A 22,089-nucleotide genomic window follows, 5' to 3' on the forward strand; every position below is an offset into this window, starting at 1 on the left:
GTGTGGTTCCCTGATTGCATGTAAGGAGTCGTGGGATTTGTCACTGATTGTACCAACATCCATATCTCTTGTGTCCCCACAAGGATAACATGCCTTTACCAAATCATTCATCATATATTTTATTTTTTTTAAAAAAATTAAATAGTTTGTATCTATATCAGGATTGGAAAATATAAATTAACTTATTCTTTATCTTTAAAATATATTTTCTCAATCAAGTCTTATTATCGTGAAAAAAATTTAGCAAAAGGGAAAATGAAACACGATATTAAATAGTTGATGACATATATTTTATCTGACACTAATATCATATATTCAGTTATAACAAACCATTTCCCAAACTAACAAACATAATATTAAGTGAACAAACTTAATCCAACATAATAATATGTATGTCCAAAAATCCAATATATCCGGCCCATTAAAAAAAAAAACCAATATATAATTTTATATTATAATTTAAGACATCTACACCAACATAGAAATAAAAGCAATTCCTTTCCTATATATATATATATATAATAAGGGTATGTATTCTATGAGATGTTATCGATCGATCCGATCCATATATGCAGCAACCATCGAAAAGTAATAATTTTGACATGAAAAATTTATTTTTTCGTTAATTGATTATGGTCGAAGATTCGTCTCACAAAATTAACTCGTGAGACTGTTTTATAAAAGTTTTTTGATACAATAATTCTCAAGTAAAATTCATACTTTTATTCATCCAAAAATTAAATTGAATACTAATTTGGTATAATTTTTTTTTTATTTCTGTGAGATTCATCTCACAAAATTAACGGGATAATTGCATGTACTATCCCTGTGAAAGGATTGCTGAAAACCCCCCTATAACTCTTAAATCCTTGTGTTGTTCAAGTTTTGAGCACACATACCCCTGAAAACACGTATGAACAGGGGTTTGTTTGCTCAAAATTTTAAAACATAAAAACGTATATGATCAGTATTAAAAAATACAAGAAGCTAATATATCATTATTATTTTTAAATAAATTCAGATATCGGGGTAAAAATATCAATCTGGATTATTTTATAAATAAATACTAGCCTTTTTAACACCCTGCGCAGAGAGGATAGCGCGTGGGGACCATAATCCCTGCTGTCCGGTGCCCACGTACAGTCGTATTACTGTCTCCACCCAAAAAAGCAAATAATAATCTCAACTACTCCTATAAAATTAAAAAAGCCATTTCCACTCAAATTCATCTCAACTCAAACAAAAAATGGCCGCCAGTAGTAGCCATCTCAATCTGCAAGCCACGGAGCTCCGCCTGGGCCTGCCGGGATCCCAAGAATCCGACAACCACCCACCCAAGAAGAGATCTTCATCGGAATTAATGGATAAAAAACAGCAAGAAATATTCACACCTCCAATATCTCCCAAGTAAGTAAGCCCAGTACGTACTAGATCACAACCTTAACGATCACATATAACTGGTATTAATTATTACATTCAACATGATATTAATATCATCGATGTTCATCTTTAGGGCTCAAGTTGTGGGGTGGCCGCCGGTGGGATCCTACCGGAAGAAGAAACTGGAGTCCGATCATGGGATTACATTGGTGAAGGTGAGCATGGATGGGGCTCCATATCTCAGGAAGATCCATCTCCATGCTTACACCAACTACCTCCATCTCCTCAACGCATTGGAGACCATGTTCAACTGCACTATAGGTATAATCTATATATAATATATACTCACAAAATCAACAATTCATCCTAATTATTGGTCTTCAAATCTTACTCTTTATTCATGATTTTGGTAACCTTTTTTTTTTTTTTTTAATTCAGGGTACATTAATGGATCTGAATTCGCTCCCACATATGAAGACAAGGATGGGGACTGGATGTTGGTGGGGGATGTTCCATGGGAAATGTTTGTTACTTGTTGCAAAAGGATGAGGATTATGAAGGCATCTGAGGCTAAAGGCTTGGGATCAGCCCACTAGCTAAGCTAGCTAGTACTTTCATTATAGTATACTATATAGTGACAATTAAGTACCTAGCTACTTTTATGATCATGGATTTCATGCATGAAAAACCATAGTACTCCAAAAAACAGGCTTCTTTTTCATCCATGAAATTCAGCTAGCTGCTGGGAATTAAATGGCTATGTTTTGTTCTCTAGTCTTTCTTTTTAAGCTAGCTAGCTTAATTAATTTGTGGCATATATGCAACCCAAACTGCATGTATATAGCTAGCTAGTAGGGTACTACGTACGATGTATTTATTATATTTTAGTAGAAAAAAACATGTCATTCGGGAACTTGGAATCAATGGCAGAACTTGAGATATATTATTCCCAATGAGTCATTTCATTTTATTGTTAATTATTTTCTTTGGATATATGTATGTTGAGTCTTTGACAGTAGAATCAAAATTCAAGAATTAGCTACATAAATAATACTACCCGAAATCGATATATCCAGGTAATCGGTAAATCAAAGTGAACAATCGATGGCCAGAGACGCCCGCGGAGTACTTTACACATTTAGATAGAGTATTAGGTCGTCATTGTGAGACGGGTCGGTTACGGGTCAACCGTGTCCACATTAATAATGTAAAAGAATATATTTGACATAAAAAGAATAATAATATTTTTTTATGAATGATCAATAGAAGATTCGTATCATGAAATCGGCCTATGAAATTGTCTCACATGAGCTTGGAAGTTTTAGTGTTTTAGCTAATGTATCATTCCGATTTCCAGAGGCCAGCGCTTTGGCTGTTTATGATATATATTACCATATAATATTATTGTTTTCATATTTTGAATAAATATGAGTAAATGGATCACTAAACTCGATCGACACCTTAATTTATCGTTTTAAATGAAAACAACTCAACAATTTGGAAAACACACGCATTCCATCGTCCCTATCAAGGATCCCCGATTCCAATACCAATTATGTTGTAAAGAGATTGTGTACGTGATTTCTTGTTACTAGAATTATGAGTAATTAAATATAATTATGTTATTATTGATTAAATTAGGAAATAAAGAGAATATTTCCAATGTACATTGAAAAATAACGACCACCATAAAAAAATTAAAAATCAACTAACTTGCCACTGATGTCCTTCATTACGTGTACATACATAGAGAGGTTATAAACTAATTCTCGTTTAAAAGGGTTTTCAAAGAAGAAAAGAAAATTTCATCACCAAATTGCATAATAATAAAGTATATTTTGCCAATGAGGTCTTGGCCTAGTGGTCAAGACTGAGGCCCTGAGACCACGAGGTCTCAAGTTCGATTCTCGCTGACTGCGAGTAGATTTCTTAATTTATTTAGGTAGATTTAGGTACTTTCTTAGCTCGAGACAAGCACGTCTCGAGTTCATGCTCAAGTCCCGTCGGTTGTGCGGGCAAATTTCACTCTTTAATGTTGCAATATGATGTAATTTCGATATTCGATGCAATTTGTACTAAAAAATAATAATAAAGTATATTTTCTCAAAACTTGGTGGCTCTATATGCAAATTGCAAATGACCCACCATTGAGACAAAGACCACTATCATATCAAGATAAGCTTGGAATTTTCTTTCTCCATTTGAATCTATCTAGAATTGGTATGAAGAGTACTTTTTTTCCATCATTTTCATGTGCTGGTCAAGTATTATGACACCTTTGCGTAAACAATATTACAATGGCTTTACAAAAAGCAAAGAGGTGGAACCATCGATTTCAAGTGAAAGCAGAAACTAGAGAGTTCCAAATAGATGATGAAATTATTGAATGACGATGAAAGAGAATCGGAATTTGGACCCCACATCCAATGGTTATAGCAACATCGGATGATCATCAAACAAATTGAAGCTCTATATAAATTCGAATAACGCTGTTGGATTGATCCAATTATCATTATGCATCACACCGAATGTAACACGTTCGATGTAACATAAAAACTGTTGGATAGATAGTCGATGCACATGAGACGACAAGTAACACAAGGCAGAGGAAAATCTATGCTACCCCAACTTGGACAATGTCAATTACGGATTACCACGCCACCCCAAGGGCAGTGCCCTTGGGGTAGCATAGACTTTCCCGGGGAAGTGCCTTGGAACTTGGATGTTGGAAAGAAAAAATTGCACATAAGCCCCAATATTACTTTCATAAGCTCAGTGGCCCCTTCTACTTTCTCGTTCAAAAGCGGTTAAGTCTTTTAAATTTTCTGTACAGCTCCTATTATGTCTTCCTGTCATTACTATATTATATGTCAGGCTTTTCAAGAATACTATCTCCGTTCCAAAGGATGTTTTATGCTCCACCGGGTGTTCTTCACCCGATGAATCTTGGCTCTTCATTGGGCATGTGTGGGCCCCATGCCCAATAAATAATATTAGTTGCATTTGTGTGGGCCCATGCCCAATTATACAAACTTCATAGTCCAAAAATATATAATCCAATTTCTATATTTAGTTGCATTTTTTTTTTCTTTTCTTACTAATATATCAATATTAACTAAAATTTGAAAAACCATTCAACCATTTTTTAAATGAATTATATAAGAAGAAAAAATAAGAAGTTTGTACGTAAATATGTTTTTCCAATGATTTTGTTAATATGTGTAGGAAAAACAAACAAATTTATATATTTGAGACGAATAGAACATTATATTTTGAGTTATAATATAAGAAAATAATTGAACATTCTTGTGAAGTGATAAAAAGTTACTTAAACGCGATATTATATTTGGTAGATGTGAAATCGAAAAGTGATGTGGTCGGAAAAGAAGCTGAAATTCAATCTTGATACTTATTTCATTTCACAAACTCCTGTGAAACTACCGGCAAAGTATCAAGACAATAAGAAGAATGGTAAGGTGGGGATTATATTTCAATACACTGTACCGCGAAGAAAATGGTGCAGAATTCAGGCTGGGTGAAAATACTTTGTATCAAAACACGCGTTCCTGTTCATGCTCGAGACATGGTTTAACTCTTTAGCTATGGATATGGTGGATCCGGGCAGGGTTCGGAGTTATACTTACGGTTTCTCTTGAAAACACATGGGATTTGAACGATCTCCAGCTTAGTAAAAGATGCCAATTCTGAACATTGCAATGCCAGTGAAAAAAGAGCGATTTGGTCAGCATTCTTCTTGTGGAAGGTTCAATAAAGAGAAGAAAAATGCTAGCATCTCATTCATTTTTCATCTGCTTTTGCGCCTGTGCGAAAAATTCCTTGGCGTTGCGTGCTACATCCTCTTCAAGTACAGCCTCCAATAATAGGTCAGATCCCCTGAAGTTGTCTCGCTCTGTGCCATGTATATAAATGAATGAGCATAAGAAACAAGAGAATCAAATAATTTTGACATAATCAAGGAGGCAAAGTACTAATAAAAAAGAGCAAAGACTATCAGAATGTAGAGATAGTCACCTGTCAGCTTTGGCAACAATCCAGCACTTTCAGCTGAAATGGGAAGAACAGTGAACTGACCAGACTCATCGGTTAACTCATTAAGAACTTCATCCATAGATTTTACACTCAAGGACGAAGAGTCGGCCAACCTTTCATAAGTCATTGTTTGGCTATGAATGTCAATTGGAGATGCAGTGGTTGAACTATGATCCTTAAAGCAGCATGCAAGTCGTTCACTAATAACATCTGCCTGCTAGAAAGAATTATTAGGGCTTTGGAGAGTTAATAGCTATTCTTTTTCTCACATCATTGAGAAGTCGACAATCGTCAAGCGTCACAAGTCACAACTACTACATTACCTTGGGCGTGGCCCTGGTTTCTGTGGTCTCAATTATTGCGGCAACCTCTTCATGAGCTTTTGGAGGTTCAATGTCAGCTGTGCTCCAGAAATATAACTTTACAAGATCATGCAAAAAAGAAGAGGTCTACACAACCACAAAAATTCAGAAAAAAGATGCTGTTCTCGTTACCAGATTTAGGCTTCGCAATATTGTCGACTAGTCTCGTTGTCAATGGACCAGGATTCATGAAAGAGATGGAGCGAATTTCATGCCGTATAGCTTCTAATTGAGCCATCGTATCTTGCAGTTCTTTATGCACCTGTTAGATTTTAATAGATAATCATACTCAAGAATTAAGAGAGTCCCAAATCACATTGCTATTCAATATTGTAAAAGTAAAAGGCACAACAAAAAATGAATCTCACATAAACCAGCTAGTACGCAAATGTAGCATCCATCCAAACAAAACATTAGAATTTGGAACTGGGAAGTAATAGATGAAGAGACATGTTGGTTGACCAGTACAACCCATAAATTGTGTAAGAGCGAGAAAGACAGACCTGGCGAGCTTGGGATTGCTGCATAACACTTTCAAACTGACCGCGTGCCACTTGAACATACCCAATCGCACGCCCAGCCAATCTCCCCATTGTTCTTGATATTATTGGTAGATCCTTTGGCCCTAATTTCCATTACAATTGTCCTAGCTTTAACACAGTATAAAAATATATATACCAACACATACAATATTGTAGCATATAAGGCCACGATTCCGTATATGCCTCGATCAAAATATGGAAATGTACCACAAAAAAACAACAAGGCTAAAAGTAATCTCAATAATCGAACACAACACCCTCTTAAGAAGAAAGAGTTAGAGCCTACCAATAAGAGCAGCCGCAGCTCCCACAATAAGAAAAAGCTCACCATAAGAAATTCCAAGCATTTTCCAGAGACTGGCTCTCCAATTTCTCTTCTGAAATGAAAATGACCAAACTTTCTCCTTAAGAGTTCCGATCTGTAATAGTGATTGAGCTCCAACTCACAATAATGTAGTAAGAAACTTGATTTCCGAAAGTAAATATCAGAAGAACACATGCTTAAGCTAACCACATAATTAATCAAAGCTCTTATTTCTTGCATTTTAATGATCAGGAGTCGTAACGAAAAGAAATCTCATAGAAATCCAAACCCATTTTTTTAAAATTTGAACTGTTACGCCAATACAAGTAGACTTTTACGCAAACACCTTAAAGAAACAACAAATACAATACTAGATTCCACAACCCACCCTACTAGTATTGTATTAAAAAGAAACTCTCGCAAACAAAAATGGAGAAATTGATCGGAAAGAAAGGGAAGACCACAAATATACCAGATTCTTTCAAATTTCACTTCCTCTATGCGTCACGTCGTTGGTGAGTGTGTGGATAAGAACGGCTGGTTCGGTACCACATACAGAGTTTTTCAACGAAAACGGAAAACATAGTACCAATACCGAAATTTCGGTACACCGAAAATTTGATATGGTACCACCGAAAAAACAAAAAAATTTCCTCCTCTTGCAAGGCACTTACGGATCACCAAGCACTGATACATATCTAGCTCATTTCTACCCCAGGTTAGATGTTTTATATGTACTAAAACAATATTCAAAACATAAATGTTAACAAAGGACGAAAAAGGATAATGCATTGAGAAAGGAACTCCAAACAAAAATGACAGAACACATATTACATATGCATCGTGGCGCCCATAACCAGAATCAAAATTTGTTGTGGAAACATAAAATCTTCATTTCAAGTAAATCGAGCAGTTATTATTTATGTATTCAACATTGCAAATAAACACGAGAGAGCAAAAAACAAGAGTGAAAATTAAAAAGGGGATTTACCTCTCACAAGTATCGATTTCGATTCTCCATTTTCTTCGATTCAAAAGTGAGGCTTTGGGCAATAGGGATTTCTTGTCGCGATAGTTGAGACCAATCGACGATGAAGATGAAACTGGAATAGTTTAATCGTGGGTGGCTTTCTTGTTGGGCTAGTGGTGATTATTTTTGCCGATGGAGTGGTTCTTTAGGCCCAGTATAAAATCTAAAAGGAAGCCCAAAAAAAAAAAGCAACTTCAAAATATTAAAAATTTAAAAAATTCATACCGACATCGTACCAAAATTTTCAATATATCATTAATATTGATACACACAATATATTTTGGTATGGTGAATGTGGCACCAAAAATTTGGTATTTTTTCCCAACCATATGAGAGACATATAAATAATAGTGTTCTCCCATGAGTTCTGAAATTTTGTTTTAAAAAAAAACAATTTATGTGATGTGTTTGTACGATAGAGCTTGTAAGATCTATCAAACATTTTCTTTGTTCAAACATTTTCTTTGTTCAATTTATTTGATTCAGTTATATATATATATATATATATATATATATATATATATATATATATATATAGTTTTTTTCAAGTGCCCACCTACTATGCCCACCACCATACCCACCAATGATGTGGCATTATTTTATTAGATGTGATAAAGATGTGATAAACTGTAGGTCCAATAAAATAGTGCCACATCATTGATGGGCATGGTAGGTGGGCACTTGAAAGAAACTCTATATATATATATATATATATATATTTACTATCTTTCCTATATTATTAAGTGTGCGTACCTTAAAAAAAACTACTTTTGGTGTCATGGTCAATTTTTTTAAATTTTCCGATTATACCCCCCACACCCCCAAAAAAATCTATCATATCTCATTTACTTCCACTTTCTCTTCGGTTTTTCTTCTAACCTCCTTCTTTCTCTTCCATTTTTTGTTCACTGTCAAATTAAAATTTCTTCTACCTACACTTTATCAAGTTAAAATCTTTACCAAATTATATATTTACGGGACATGCATCGCGTGTGCTACGGTGGCTTGTATATATGAAACAGGTGAAACTTTTGAGTTTTGAATATGAACAAAGATGATGGCAATACCCAAATCATGATTTCTTAAGACGATAAAATCAACTAAAAAACCATGGAAAAAAAATTTCTTCTCACATCAAAACAAAAAATTTATTCACAAAAAGTAAAAAAATGGGTATTTTTCTTACTGGATGAGTTTTTTTGTGAGACGGTCTCACGGATTTTTATTCGTGAAACATGTCAACCATATCCATATTTACAGTAAGAAGTAATCGTTTTGACATAAAAATAATACTTTTTTATGGATTACCCAAATAGTAGATCCGTCTTGCAAAATTGATCCGTGATACCATCTCAAATGAATTTTTGCATTTTCTTAATTCTTAATTTGTTTCTCTCTGAATTTTATTAACCTTTGCCCGACAAAAAAATTGCTCCCTAGCCAAGATCCTCACTTGCTTGATATACACTTCAAAACCAACCACCCCTTGTTCCACCGCTTTATCCAACACATACATCAAATCCTCAATGGCCAAGTCATTCGCACCCAAATCAATCAAAAGACTCGACTTTTTATCCAAACCTTCAAATATATCGTCGATTTCACAATTCACAACATACTTCTCGTCATTAAATTGTAACCAATTCAAAAGCCTATCACGTCCATCATCCAACTTCTTTGTCCTATCACACAAACACTTCTTTTCGAGCTCGAGTTCGGATATCCCCGTCTCCATAGCCTCACCCCTTCTCTCCAATTCGGAGTGAAGGGTGGATAAACTCATGATCTCTTCCTCGTTCTTGGCCATGATCGCCTCCATGTCATAGAAAATTGTGCACGTCAACCGGTCCATGGCCTCTGTTTTCGAGACCATGGACGGATGATCGCATTTGGGGACGCCGGAGTAGTAGAACGGATGGTTGTAGGAGAAGAGTTTGATCAAATTACGTACCAAATCCGAGAGATTACACTTGTGGAATAGCCAATTTTCGAGGTAAGAGGAGGTGGTGGCACCCGAAGACTTGACGAACGGATGATCGTGGTAGATGTGATGCATGCTATTTCCGGAATCTACTACATACACCATAGGGGCTATTTGAGGGTAAAGTTCATGTATCCAAATGGTTAAAGGCACAAAAGGGGCATTTTTGGAGACACACAACTCACCATTAGCAGTGAGAAGAGTTACCTCGGTGCCATCATTGTGAGTAAATGTGCCTATAGAGGGCTTGAAAGAAGGGAAATCTTGAAATATGGAAATAAAATGTTCCCTAATGATCCATTTCTGATCAGGGTCGGAGTAGGACAAGGCAAGAGGGCTGGTGCAAAAGAGGGCGTCCTCTATGAATCGGATCGAGTCGTCGAAAGAAATGGACATTTTTTAGGTGATTGGAGTTGTAAAATTTGGGGGGTATAATTTGGATATATACTCGGGAATCCTTATTTAAAGACTTTGAATAGTTGTGGTCAATTTGGATTTGTTCCAAATAAAGTCTTTTATTGTGTTTCTTTGACTTTGGGATTGATATATTCCTTATCAAACACATTTCCTATTTTATTTCAAGTCGGTATTGAAGTTAAATATGAAAATTGTTACAGAAATAGTATATAATCGGTTTTCGATTTCATCGGATATTGTGGACGACTTGTATTTTATTTTTCTCGGATCAACTCTTATGTTTTGGGATTCAAAAATCAAGACCCTTTGATGTTTTGATCTTTTTGTAAAGATTGTTTACTTCAATTTTTTTTTATTTTATAGAAATTACTTGATAATTTACAAGTAGGAAAATTGTGTTATAAATTGTAATAAATAAGGAATTGAAGCTTCCAACTTCTTCTACCATAACTTAATATTAGTGAACTTGACTTAGTAGTTGGATTTTGCATCACGCGACATTGATTAAGACAACGCTGACATGGGCATACAGACGTGAGCACGATAATTTTGTTCGGACAAGCTACGCTACGCATCAACAATTTTAATAATATAATATATTATTTCATTAAAAAAAGATTTTATTTTTTTTGAAAATTATTATGAATGTGAATATTGTATGCGTGTGGAGGTCTTTGTTTGGTAGCAAGAGTAAGATGTTTATTATAATTTTGGGCAAATGATATATGGTGATATGTGTAAATATTTTCTAGCTTATCCATAAAACCGCATAGTCTATTAAATTACTCAAAATGGATGAGGTTGGATTTGAGTGAGGAGTTATGCTAATAGTGTCTATGTTATCTTCACCCGATATATTAAATTACTATTAAGAGAATAATGTATATGTTATCTTCACCCGATGTAATATCCATCATTGATTTGATATATGACGGTTACACAATTAATCAACGGCTATGCTCCACCATATACGTACACGTGGTGGACCATAGAAGCTCCTTGCTAAGTTGTGTGGATCATAAACCGAATCAATGGCTCTGTTAGTGTACGCATCTGAAGAACCATAGAAGCTCCCTGCGAAGGGATGCCAGGGCCATATTATATATAGCCCAAAAATAATATTGTTGGGATTAGACATGGAAAAAAAATTCTGTAAAAAGAAAAACCAACAAAAAGAAACATCTCTTTGGACACTGAGGCCCAATGGTGAATATCTTACATGGGCCTTGTGATTTTTAAGCCGAAATTATATCACTCTATTTTATTTTATATTATATCATATTTCCTAAAATTCGTAATCCTATCATAGAAGAAAATATTATTCACTCTTCATGGATATAATTTTTTTTCCCAAAATATCCTTAAAAAAAAATTATCTTTATTTAGCACCAGTGTCATTGTAACGTGCAATATACCTTTATTATATATATATATATATATATATATATATTGAGTTTGGCTGATTTTTATGTAAAACTACGAAGAATTATATAAAAATATTTGTGGTTGTTTTGTTGTTTTTTTAATTACTTTATGGATAACACGATCTTTTTAAGAAAAAAAGTAATGAATTTTATTTAACAAAATTCATATAACCAATTAAAAATCTCAGGTTTTATATATATTACATTTTTGTTATGGAAAAAAATATTACATTTCTGATATGACTCTTTTAGTAAAATTCGATCAGTCGGACTTATCAAACTTTATATATAGTATATCAGTGCACGCGTTGTGTGTTTATACAATATTTTTTAAAATTAATTTAACATATATATTCAAAGAAGAGTAGAAGAGTAATATCATGATTGTAAAAATTATCGAGATACTAAACTTCAATTTGAAATGTCTAAATTAAAAAAAATAAAAATAAAAAATAAAAGTGTAATATCTATATCATTTAAAAATAATTCTGGTAAAAATAAGATTAATGTACTAATCTACATTATGACACTGTTCGGCTCGTGTATGAAATGATGCATGATTCATTATATACGAATGAAGAATCAACATACAAGCATAATATAATTGTGCATCACACTTTTTTATAATACTTGAGTCAACATTAGATAAAACTAAAATAATCAATTGATCAAATCTTAGTATATAAAGAACGGAAACCTACCTATTAAAAAAAAATACACAAGTAAAAGCATTCGTACAGACATACAAAAGCTTATTCGTGCATTAGTCAAGAAAGGGAAAATGGGAATCTTCCATCACACCTGAAACTGAATCATACGAGCTGCCTGTCGGCGATAGTAAATGTAATTCACTTTACACATGTACGCTATCCGCTTCACGTGCTTAACAAAGTGTATCACGAGTTATAACACAATTGATGCCCCGGTAAGCCAGGGGAGCAGGGCCACGAATGCCCCGGAGTGGTAGGGCCGTATTAAGGCAGTCCAGTAGCCTCAGGAGCCCTGGAAACCAGGTCTGCAGGACTTATATAAAGCCCGTGTTTTAGGGGCATGATCCCACGATTATCATCAACCCGAGCTTTCCGGGTTCATCGTACGTGACAGGCAAACATGGGCAACTACCGCACCCACGATCCAGATCGTGGCCACTACCCTGGAATTGCGGAGTGACACTCTCACTCCAAGGCCTTTAAATACCTGGTCACAGATATTTGTAGAGGTATGTTCATCTAAACTTCCAAAGCACTATACTCATTTCTCTAAAAAAACCCACTCTATTTCTAAGTCTAACTTAAGCATCGAAGTGGCCCCGCCGAAAACTCCTCCGGCGCCCCACTAACGTGCTTTTTATTCCCTTCCTTGGTGTGCAGATCATCTTGATTAAGGAAGGGCAGCTCATATATTACTTCCATTAGCCCGGTCACCACGTCAGGCCCACAACACTATCCTGATAGCCCGGGCCCTGGTTTTACAAACCATCATCATTGGCGCCGTCTGTGGGAAAGCTTGTTCTATAGACGTAGATATGGCTTCTCATGATCAAACATTACCTGGAGACCATCAGCCAGGACGAAATATTACCATTCCCTTGGAGCAGTTAGAATCATTTGTCCAAGATGTGGTACGAAAGTCGTTGATAGCTGCAAAGCAGCCACAATCAAAGGACATAACAGTGGAGGAAGAAGGGAATCAGGGTAATCCAAACCCTACTGCCCAGGTTCAAGAAGGAGAAGAAGAAGAAAGCTCTTGGATGCACTCAATACAGCCGTCCATGGCAGATGAGTTGCATGAGCTCAGGAGGAAGGTACAGAAGTTGGAGGAGGGGGGTTCCCAAATGGCTTGCCCTATCAAAATTCCGGGTTGCCCTTTTTCACAGGAGGTGATAGAGGAACCCTTGCCACTGAATTACAAGTCGGCTAAAATCCGGGAGTACGATGGGAACACAGACCCAGAGGAGCACCTGGCTCGGTTTGAAAATGTATCCATGTTACATTGCTATGGAGATAAGATCAAATGCAAAGTCTTCCTAACCACTTTGGTGGATTCTTCCCAAAGATGGTTTGAGAAGTTGGAGCCCCAGAGTGTTCAATCATTTGCAGAATTCAAGCAAGTGTTTTTGCAGCACTTCGGTAGTAGCAAGAGGTATAGAAAAACTGCCTATAGCCTTTTTAAAGCAAAGCAGTCAGGAGAGGAGTCTTTACGAACCTATATCAAAAGGTTTAACAAAATTGCTTTGAAGGTCCCGACTTGTGCCCAGGAGACCAAGATCACGGCTTTCACTCAAGGTCTTCGGGAAGGGAAATTTTTCAAATCACTAGTGAAAAAAGCACCCCGGACCTTCGAAGATTTGCTGGCTCGGGCTGAAAAATACATTAACATGGAGGAAGCTCAGAGGCAGAAAAAGGAGGTGGCCCGGCGGGAGGGAGGCCGGGAACAAGGAAGAAGTAGAGAGAACCATGATCCCATGGGGAGATTGTCCCGGTATGCTCCGTACCGAGGGACCCGAGATAAGGCTGTTCATATGTGTGAAGAAAGGGTGGACACGCAGGCCCCTGTTTCTAAGGAGAATCTCTGGAAGTACTGTGCACTTCATCAAGAGTGCACTCATGACACCAGTGAGTGCCGAACTCTGCAGCAATGACACCAACTGCCTTATGTTAGAGATGGTAGACCGGTCCCAAAAAAGCCCCGAAGCGTGCCTTGGTTTCGGGGGTCACAGACGTCGATTCCTCCCCGGGATGCCACCAGCTCTCGGGAAAAAGGGAAACAAGAAATGGATCATGCAAAAAAAGACAAAACATCTGGGGACGGCCAGCCAAAGGTATCATTAACATGATATCGGGAGGATCTACGGATGGAGATTCCAACCGGGCTAGGAAGGCCTGGAGTCGGAGGGAAAGTTTAGGGGTGGAGGAAGGAAGGCAGGGTGCGGGGCCAATCATCACATTTGGACCCCAAGACCTGGAGGGAGTAAACTTACCCCATAATGACGCCTTGCTTATACAAGCTCGGATTGCCAATTATGATGTTCGAAGGGTGTTCGTTGACTCGGGAAGCTCAGTGAATGTCCTTTTTCAAGAAGCATTCGAGCAGATGGATTTGCAGGGGTATGAGTTGAGCCCGGTAAAAACCGCCTTGTATGGTTTTGCCGGACACACTGTCCAACCCCAAGGGGAAATGTTGCTGCCTATCACCTTGGGATCAGGAGATGAGAAGAGGACGGTCATGACAAGATTCACATTAGTGGAAACACCTTCTTCCTATAATGTCATCTTAGGTAGGCCGGCTATGAACTCTTTCAAAGTCGTAGCCTCATCTTACCATCAAAAGATCAAATTCCCAGTGGGAGATAAGGTCGGAGAAGTTCGAGGAGATCAGCCTTCCTCTCGAAAATGCTATGCCGAGACAGTGAAGATAGACTACAAGAGGGCAAAATAGAATGGAAAGGAAGGAGCCTTGGGGGGAAGAGAAGTCTGTTCTGTGGAGGAATCTAAAAGCGAGTATGAAGAGGTAGAGATTGAGCCCGGGCAAACAGGGAAGTCTGTTAAAATAGCTCGAGATTTAGACGCATGGTTGATTGAAGCATTGAGAGGCTGCCTCATTCAGAATAAGGATGTGTTCGCCTGGGCTCAGGGTGATTTGGTGGGAGTTTCATCTCGGGTGGCAGAACACAAACTAAACATCAGTCCGGGTTCCCAACCTCTCTTACAAAAGAAGAGGCATTTTGGGGCCGAGAAGGATAAGGTGATAGTGGAGCAGGTTCAAGAGCTACTGCGGGCCGGGCACATCAAGGAAATACAATTTCCTACTTGGTTGTCCAACGTAGTGCTAGTACCAAAGGCTACGGGGAAGTGGAGAATGTGTGTGGATTTCCGGGATTTAAATAAAGCCTGTCCCAAAGATTGCTACCCTTTGCCCCGAATTGACCAGTTGGTGGACTCCACATCCGAGTGTGAGTTGCTGAGCTTCATGGATGCATACCAGGGCTATCATCAAATTCCTTTAGCCCTGGAAGATGAAGACAAAGTCAGCTTTGTCACCTCGGGAGGTACTTTCTGCTACGTAGTGATGTCATTTGGTTTGAAAAATGCAGGAGCTACGTATCAGCGGATGATGGACAGAGTGTTCCGGGAATAGGTGGGTCGAAATGTGAAGGTATATGTGGATGATATATTGGTAAAGTCCAGGACCCGGGATAGTTTCTTACCCGACTTGGAGGAAACCTTTGCGACAGTTCGGCGATATGGGATCAAATTGAACCCGGCCAAGTGTATGTTTGGGGTGAAAAGTGGCAAGTTTCTGGGGTTCATGGTCACTGAACGGGGGATAGAAGTCAACCCTGAAAAAGTGAAGCTGTTGCGGGAAATGCCTTCACCAACATCTATTAAGGAGGTACAGCGATTAACCGGCCGGATTACAGCCCTGGCTCGGTTTATAGCTCGATCAGCTCATCGCAGCTATCATTTTTTCCAAGTGTTGCGTAAAGCCCAGAGGTTTGGCTGGACTGAGCAATGCGAGCAGGCCTTTCAGGAGTTGAAGGAGCATCTGGCTAGCTTGCCTATCTTGGTTAAGCCGGAACCAGGGAAACGATTGTGGATATATCTATCCACTACAGAAAAGGCGGTCAGCACTGTCTTGATAAAAGAGGAAAAGGGAGATCAGAGGCCTGTGTACTACGTCAGCCATGCTTTGAAGGGGGCGGAAGTTAGATATACGGAGATTGAGAAGATGGCCTTGGCTTTAGTAATAACGGCCCGGAAATTAAGACCTTATTTCTTGTCTCACCCGGTAACTGTTCTTACTAATAGCCTCCTGGGGTGCATCTCATCCAGATGCCTCGGGGAGACTCGTGAAATGGTCGGTGGAATTAGGAGAATATGATATTGAGTACCAGCCACGTAAGGCCATCAAAGCCCAGGCTTTATCTGATTTTTTGACAGAGGTGGCCGTTTTTGACCAAGAGGAAGTATGGAGGGTTTTTGTAGATGCAGCAAGTGGTGTTGGAGGCAGTGGTGTGGGGATCATCCTGATCTCACCTGCCCAAGAGAAGATTGAGATAGCCGTGAAGCTAGACTTCCAGGCCTCCAACAACGAAGCTGAATACGAGGCTGTGATAGCTGGGATGCAACGAGCCCGGGATGTTGGGGTAAGTCATATCATAATTTATTCTGACTCTCAGTTGGTTGTTCAGCAAGTAAACAAAACCTTCTGTACTCGAGAGGAGAAATTGATAAAATATTGTAAGATGATTGAAGAGCTCGGGGCCAGTTTCAACACTTGGAGTATAGAGCAGATACCCCGGGAAGAAAATATGGAAGCAGACGCCTTGGCTAAAAGAGCGGCCGCGGGGGAAGGTGATAGTAGAGAATACCTTATGCAAAGGGAAACGGTGGCTGCCATAGAAGCCTGGGAGCCGGTCCTCCAAGTAAACACATGGAAGGCCCGGATTGTCAAGTACCTAACTCAAGGGAACCTCCCGGAGGACAAAGGACGAGCCCGGATCATACGAAGATAGGCAGCCAGGTTTGCTATCTTGGGAGGAAGCCTGTATAGGCGTTCCTACCAGGGCCCTTTGCTCAAATGTTTGGGGGAAGGAGAAACCGAATATGTCTTGCGGGAAGTGCACGAGGGATGTTGTGGAAACCATGGAGGGTCTATGAGTCTGGTCCGAAGGGTGTTGCTGTCAGGATACTGGTGGCCCACTATGCAGGCAGACGCATCCAAGATTTCCCGGTCTTGTGAAGGATGTCAGAGGTTCGGAAATATACAACATAGCCCGGCAAGAAACTTGAATCCGATATGGGCATCCTGCCCCTTTGATCAATGGGGTCTGGACATAGTGGGACCTTTTCCACTAGCCCGGGCATAGAAGAAGTTCTTGTTGGTAGCTGTTGATTATTTTTCCAAGTGGGTGGAGGCAGAGCCTTTGGCGAAAATAACAGAGGCCGAGGTGATGAAGTTTTTATGGAAAAGCATAGTATGTCGATTTGGGCTACCGAGAAAGCTGGTCTCGGATAATGGCAGGCAATTTCAGGGCCAAAAATTGGCAGACTGGTGTGCCGAGATGGGCATTAAGCAGGTTTTCACCTCGGTCGCCTATCCTCAAAGTAATGGCCAAACAGAGGTAACCAATCGTACTATTGTTCGATCTTTACAGGCGCGATTGCATGGAATGGGAAAAGATTGGGTTGAAGAGATCCCGAGTGTGTTATGGGCCTATCGCACCACTCCACACACTGCAACACAAGAATCACCTTTTAGCCTGGTATATGGGTCGGAGGCTATTTTGCCAGTAGAGATCGAACAGCCTTCAGCTCGGATTAAAGCATATGAGGACACAGACGAAGGAGCCCGGGCACAAGAATTGGATCTCATTGAAGAACGAAGAGAGAAGGCGGCTCGTAGGATGGAGGCCTACAGAGCTCGGGTGATGAGAGCCTATAATCAGAAGGTCAGGCCTCGGGAATTCCAAGAAGGAGAATTTGTGTTGAAAAGAGTTAATCCAGCAGGGGAAGTAGGGAAGCTAGATGCCCGATGGGAGGGACCATATAAGCTTATCAGAAAAGTCGGTGCTAATACTTGGTACCTACAAGATGGCCAGGGACGCCCCCTCAAGCGACCATGGAATGCTTTACATTTGAAGAAGTATTTTGTGTAATGATTTGTATTCAATGTTTTATTAATGAAGGAGTTTTATCATGAAAGAAGGATTTCCATTATATAAGCCCGGGAGGTTCCAGGCCCCGGCACCCATCATAAGCCCAAGGCATATATAAGCCCTTGGCATTATATAAGCCCGGGAGGTTCTAGGCCCCGGCACCCATCATAAGCCCAAGGCATATATAAGCCCTTGGCATTATATAAGCCCGGGAGGTTCCAGGCCCCGACACCCATCATAAGCCCAAGGCATATATAAGCCCTTGGCATTATATAAGCGCGGGAGGTTCCAGGCCCCGGCACCCATCATAAGCCCAAGACATATATAAGCCCGGGAGGTTCCAGGCCCCGGCACCCATCATAAGCCCAAGACATATATAAGCCCTTGACATTATATAAGCCCGGGAGGTTCCAGGCCCCGGCACCCATCATAAGCCCAAGGCATATATAATCCCGGGAGGTTCCAGGCCCCGGCATCCATCATAAGCCCAAGACATATATAAGCCCTTGGCATTATATAAGCCCGGGAGGTTCCGGGCCCCGACAACTATCATAAGCCCAAGACATATATAAGCCTTTGGCATTACCTACTCTTTTATTTATATATATCAGACATTAAATAATGGATAACAAGAACAGAGGAGTTACATTGACAACAGATTATGAGAGGAGGGGCTCCTACGGCCCAATTACAAATAATAATTCAAAGTGCGGGGTTATTAGAGGGACCGGAATCTGCAGTTGTCTGACTCGGGGCAGCCTTCGCATTTTCAGCTCCTTGGGTGGCGGGGAGGGAATCGATGGCCTTATCCAAGTCGGGAAAATCTCTCTTGTCAGAAGACCATAGGCCAGCTTCCTCGAATTGATCTCGGCATTTGTAAAATCCGACCTGGAAAAAGGTGTACGATCTATCCACCACTGCCTCTTGAAACTCAGTAGAAGATAGGAAAGTTGCTTTGAGCTCTTCCTCTGACTTCAGGCGAGTTTCCAGAGCTGACACTGCTTTCTCCGCTTTATCCCTCGCACAGGCCGCTTCAGCTTGAGCCTCTACAGCTCGGTTTTCAGCCGCCCTCAACTCATCCGTAGTGGTGGCTAGAGCATCTCGAGCCTGCCCTAGATCAGCTTCAGAGTGGGCACGGTCTAGCTGAGCAGAGTGAAGACCTTGCTCGGCTGCCTCCAGGGCTGAACGGAGACTAGACGCCACTTGATCATGACTTTGTTGTGCCATCATCAAGTCCTGTTCCAGTTTTTTGATCAACTCCGCGGCAGCCCGAGACTTCTCAGCTTCTACGTGTGCCCGATCAGTCTCAATCCGACCAAATTTGGTCGCATCTTCATAGTTGTCCACCAGCATATGCAGTCCCTAAAAGCAGAGGTATTAGAAATAGAAAACAGAACACGTTCGAGACTAGGAGAAGTAAACTTACGGATATAACCCGGTTGGTGCCCTCGAAATACTTCACGTTCGGGTTTTGGTTATAGAGGTGGAGCTGCTCCGCAGAAGTCAAGAGGTCCTTCAGCATCCGCACTCCCCGGCTAGAGGCCCCGGCTTGGAATATATTTTCCCTCGCACCGAAGGGACTAGATCCCTGGGCAGCCTGGTAAAAGGGGGCCAACGGGGGGAAAGAGGAAGAGAAAGGAGCCACCTCTTCTGGGTCACTAAGAATGACCATTTCTGGCTCCTCTATGGCTTTCCTCTTCCGCGTCAAAGGAGAGGAGGGACCGGCAGCAGAAGGAGTCTGATCATTCGTCCACCCTGCCTCCACAGATGGAACTGGCAGGGGAACAACAGAAGGTGAAGGAGCGGAGACCTTGGGGGTGACCACTGCAGGGGCAGCCTCCTTACCTATGGCTTGTTGAGCCCTGCGTTCCTCCGCTAGTTGAAGGACTCGGGTCTTTCTAGCTGCCTCTGCAGCCCTGGCTTCTTCCTTTTCTCGGGCAGCTGCCTTCTTGGCTGCCCGTTTTTGAGCAAAGGCCTGCTTCATCAGTCGAGATTTTTTCTTCTTAGGCGGGGCTGGGGATGATGCACAAAAATGATAAAAATCGGTACATTAGAAACAACATGTAAGAGAAGCAAATACATGGTAACAGTAAAGCATACCAGGGACTGGGGCCGACTCATCATATTCATCAATAATCCGGTCAACCGGATCAGTTACCCGGGCACCCAGCCCGTAATCATTCAAACTTTTTTCCTCCAGGAGAGGGGCTGAAGGAAACTTCTGGTTTTCCACTAGCTCTTGGTTTTCAGGATCAACTTTTTTTTCTTAATTAGTAAGACAACTTATTATTGGACTAGCTTGTCGCACATGACTTACTTAGTTTGATTTATTTGACTAACGTAGTTTGCAGGCTATTGCGTTAGTCCGGAAGTTTACCCAATACGCACCGAAAGATAGCGGCTACGACTTCTGACGTTAAAAAAAAACCTTTTTAATGGGTCATTGGTGTCTTGCTAAAAATACTTCCGCTCAATTTATCATTTGGAATTAAACCATTAAAATTCTGTCTCAAATCAAATTCATTCCATCCAAAAACAATCTAGCCCATGAAAAAAATTGGATACCTTTGATCAAATTATAAGCTGGTAAATAAATAGATAGAACTACGTACACACAATGATCAAAACTGACATATGTTATAAATAGAGTATTGTCTTCAAATATGGGACATATTAGATTAAGAGTATCTTATGCATATTGCTATTGCATGCTATCTAACAAAAAAAAAACTAATTAAAATATTCATAATCATCTTTAGATAACGTGACTTCAAATTAACATGGTAAAGCTTTCGGGACGATTTTTTTTTAAATAAATAAAATCACAAATTTCAATCCAAAAATCAATCGAGTAAAAAATATAAACGTCAATCCAATATAATAATCAGTACACCTTAAAGGCATTAGGCATGTGCCATTTCCATTTGCCAGTGATTTATCCATCTATATGTAAGTCATATAATCATATCATTATCTTCGATTTCGTTACATTTGAAACACATTAATTGAATGTTTCATTTAAACTAATGTTCGTGCCCAAATATTCCTAATAACAGTGGGTATTATGAGTAATTTTCGATGCTTTATCATCGTTACATGGAAATTATTTTTATTAATTAATCAAAATCTTTATCTTTTTTGCCCCATAAAACATACTCTTTTGAATAAGGTCGTTGTGTTCTTTTATTACATCAGCAGCTTTCAAGAACAGCTCAAGGAAAGTGCTTTTCAGCTTCCCCACTTTGAAAAGCACATTTGTTTCTTCATCACATGGTAGCCCCCGTTTCTTGAAAAAATTCAGAGGTCGCATACTAATTATTGGTAAGATGGCGGGCCCTTCTTGATATTTTTCGAAAATTCAAGATTTAATATAGTTTTATCTTATTATCCGAGAAAATTATATTTTAGGTTATGTATGTTAGTATCCGTGCGTTTTTGTTATCTATATATATTTTAGGTACTACTCATGTATCTTCCTCATACATTTTTGCGAATTTTTCAACAGGAATGTTGATATGTACTATTCATGTCACCATCAAAATTATCAAAAAAATAAAATAAATGTCAGATTAAGACTAAATTCGACAACATAAATAACCAAAGTCCAAAAAAAAATATATAACTAAAGTGGAGATAATTATATAATTTTCCCTTATCATTTGAGTTTATAGAACGAAGCCAAGTGATTTCTCTTTGAATAATTGTTGCTTCCATCCCTATTAGATATAAAGATCTATATTATATTGTGCATGTTTTGAGTCACTCATCAAGGGTTTAGTACATGCCACCCGCAGGATACTCTGTGGGTGACGTGGCGGATCATAATTGGATAAAATTAGTGGATCCCACATGAGATCCACTGATTTTACCCAATCATGATCCGCCACGTCACCCGCAGGATACTACCCTGCGGGTGGTATCGACCTTACCCTCATCAAGAT

At 39.4% G+C, this 22,089-nt stretch overlaps 3 protein-coding genes across 6 annotated transcripts; 1 reads left to right on the top strand and 2 right to left on the bottom strand.

The window, feature by feature from the left end:
• Positions 1-1,210: 1,210 nt before the first annotated feature.
• Positions 1,211-2,328, top strand: LOC140893014 (auxin-induced protein 22D-like). Its single transcript, XM_073302093.1, has 3 exons — positions 1,211-1,407; positions 1,514-1,701; positions 1,819-2,328. Exons 1-3 carry the CDS (start codon positions 1,247-1,249, stop codon positions 1,974-1,976), a joined length of 507 nt encoding a protein of 168 aa, XP_073158194.1. The 5' UTR covers positions 1,211-1,246; the 3' UTR covers positions 1,977-2,328.
• A 2,272-nt stretch (positions 2,329-4,600) lies between these two features.
• Positions 4,601-7,766, bottom strand: LOC140874757 (uncharacterized). 4 transcript variants are annotated; one of them, XM_073278139.1, is made up of 7 exons: positions 7,630-7,766; positions 6,621-6,711; positions 6,296-6,417; positions 5,925-6,054; positions 5,754-5,830; positions 5,413-5,644; positions 4,601-5,290 (listed from the first exon to the last, which is right to left on the bottom strand). In XM_073278139.1, the coding sequence occupies exons 2-7, from the start codon at positions 6,679-6,681 to the stop codon at positions 5,175-5,177; spliced, it is 738 nt and encodes a 245-aa protein (XP_073134240.1). In that variant the 5' UTR covers positions 6,682-6,711; positions 7,630-7,766; the 3' UTR covers positions 4,601-5,174. The 4 variants fall into 4 exon arrangements, with proteins under 4 accessions (XP_073134240.1, XP_073134238.1, XP_073134237.1 ...); XM_073278137.1 differs by having other exon boundaries at positions 6,621-6,753; XM_073278136.1 differs by lacking the exon at positions 7,630-7,766 and adding an exon at positions 6,846-7,020 and having other exon boundaries at positions 5,413-5,605; positions 6,621-6,753.
• Positions 7,767-8,859: 1,093 nt separating this feature from the next.
• LOC140876007 (protein ELC-like) lies at positions 8,860-10,212 on the bottom strand. Its single transcript, XM_073279845.1, has one exon. It carries the CDS (start codon positions 10,043-10,045, stop codon positions 9,050-9,052), a length of 996 nt encoding a protein of 331 aa, XP_073135946.1. The 5' UTR covers positions 10,046-10,212; the 3' UTR covers positions 8,860-9,049.
• Positions 10,213-22,089: the final 11,877 nt, after the last annotated feature.

The sequence above is a fragment of the Henckelia pumila genome, chromosome 1 (genome assembly GCF_033568475.1).
Source record: "Henckelia pumila isolate YLH828 chromosome 1, ASM3356847v2, whole genome shotgun sequence".
Taxonomy (NCBI): domain Eukaryota; kingdom Viridiplantae; phylum Streptophyta; class Magnoliopsida; order Lamiales; family Gesneriaceae; genus Henckelia; species Henckelia pumila.

Coding starts and splice junctions, on each gene's coding strand:
- LOC140874757 (XM_073278135.1), bottom strand. CDS start 6,878: ATGCAAGAAATAAGAGCTTTGATTAATTATGTG. Junction 6,418..6,620: donor AGCTGCGGCTGCTCTTATTG/GTAGGCTCTAAC, acceptor AATGGAAATTAG/GGCCAAAGGATCTACCAATA. Junction 6,055..6,295: donor AGCAATCCCAAGCTCGCCAG/GTCTGTCTTTCT, acceptor AAAATCTAACAG/GTGCATAAAGAACTGCAAGA.
- LOC140893014 (XM_073302093.1), top strand. CDS start 1,247: ATGGCCGCCAGTAGTAGCCATCTCAATCTGCAAGCCACGGAGCTCCGC. Junction 1,408..1,513: donor ACACCTCCAATATCTCCCAA/GTAAGTAAGCCC, acceptor GTTCATCTTTAG/GGCTCAAGTTGTGGGGTGGC. Junction 1,702..1,818: donor CATGTTCAACTGCACTATAG/GTATAATCTATA, acceptor TTTTTAATTCAG/GGTACATTAATGGATCTGAA.
- LOC140876007 (XM_073279845.1), bottom strand. CDS start 10,045: ATGTCCATTTCTTTCGACGACTCGATCCGATTCATAGAGGACGCCCTC.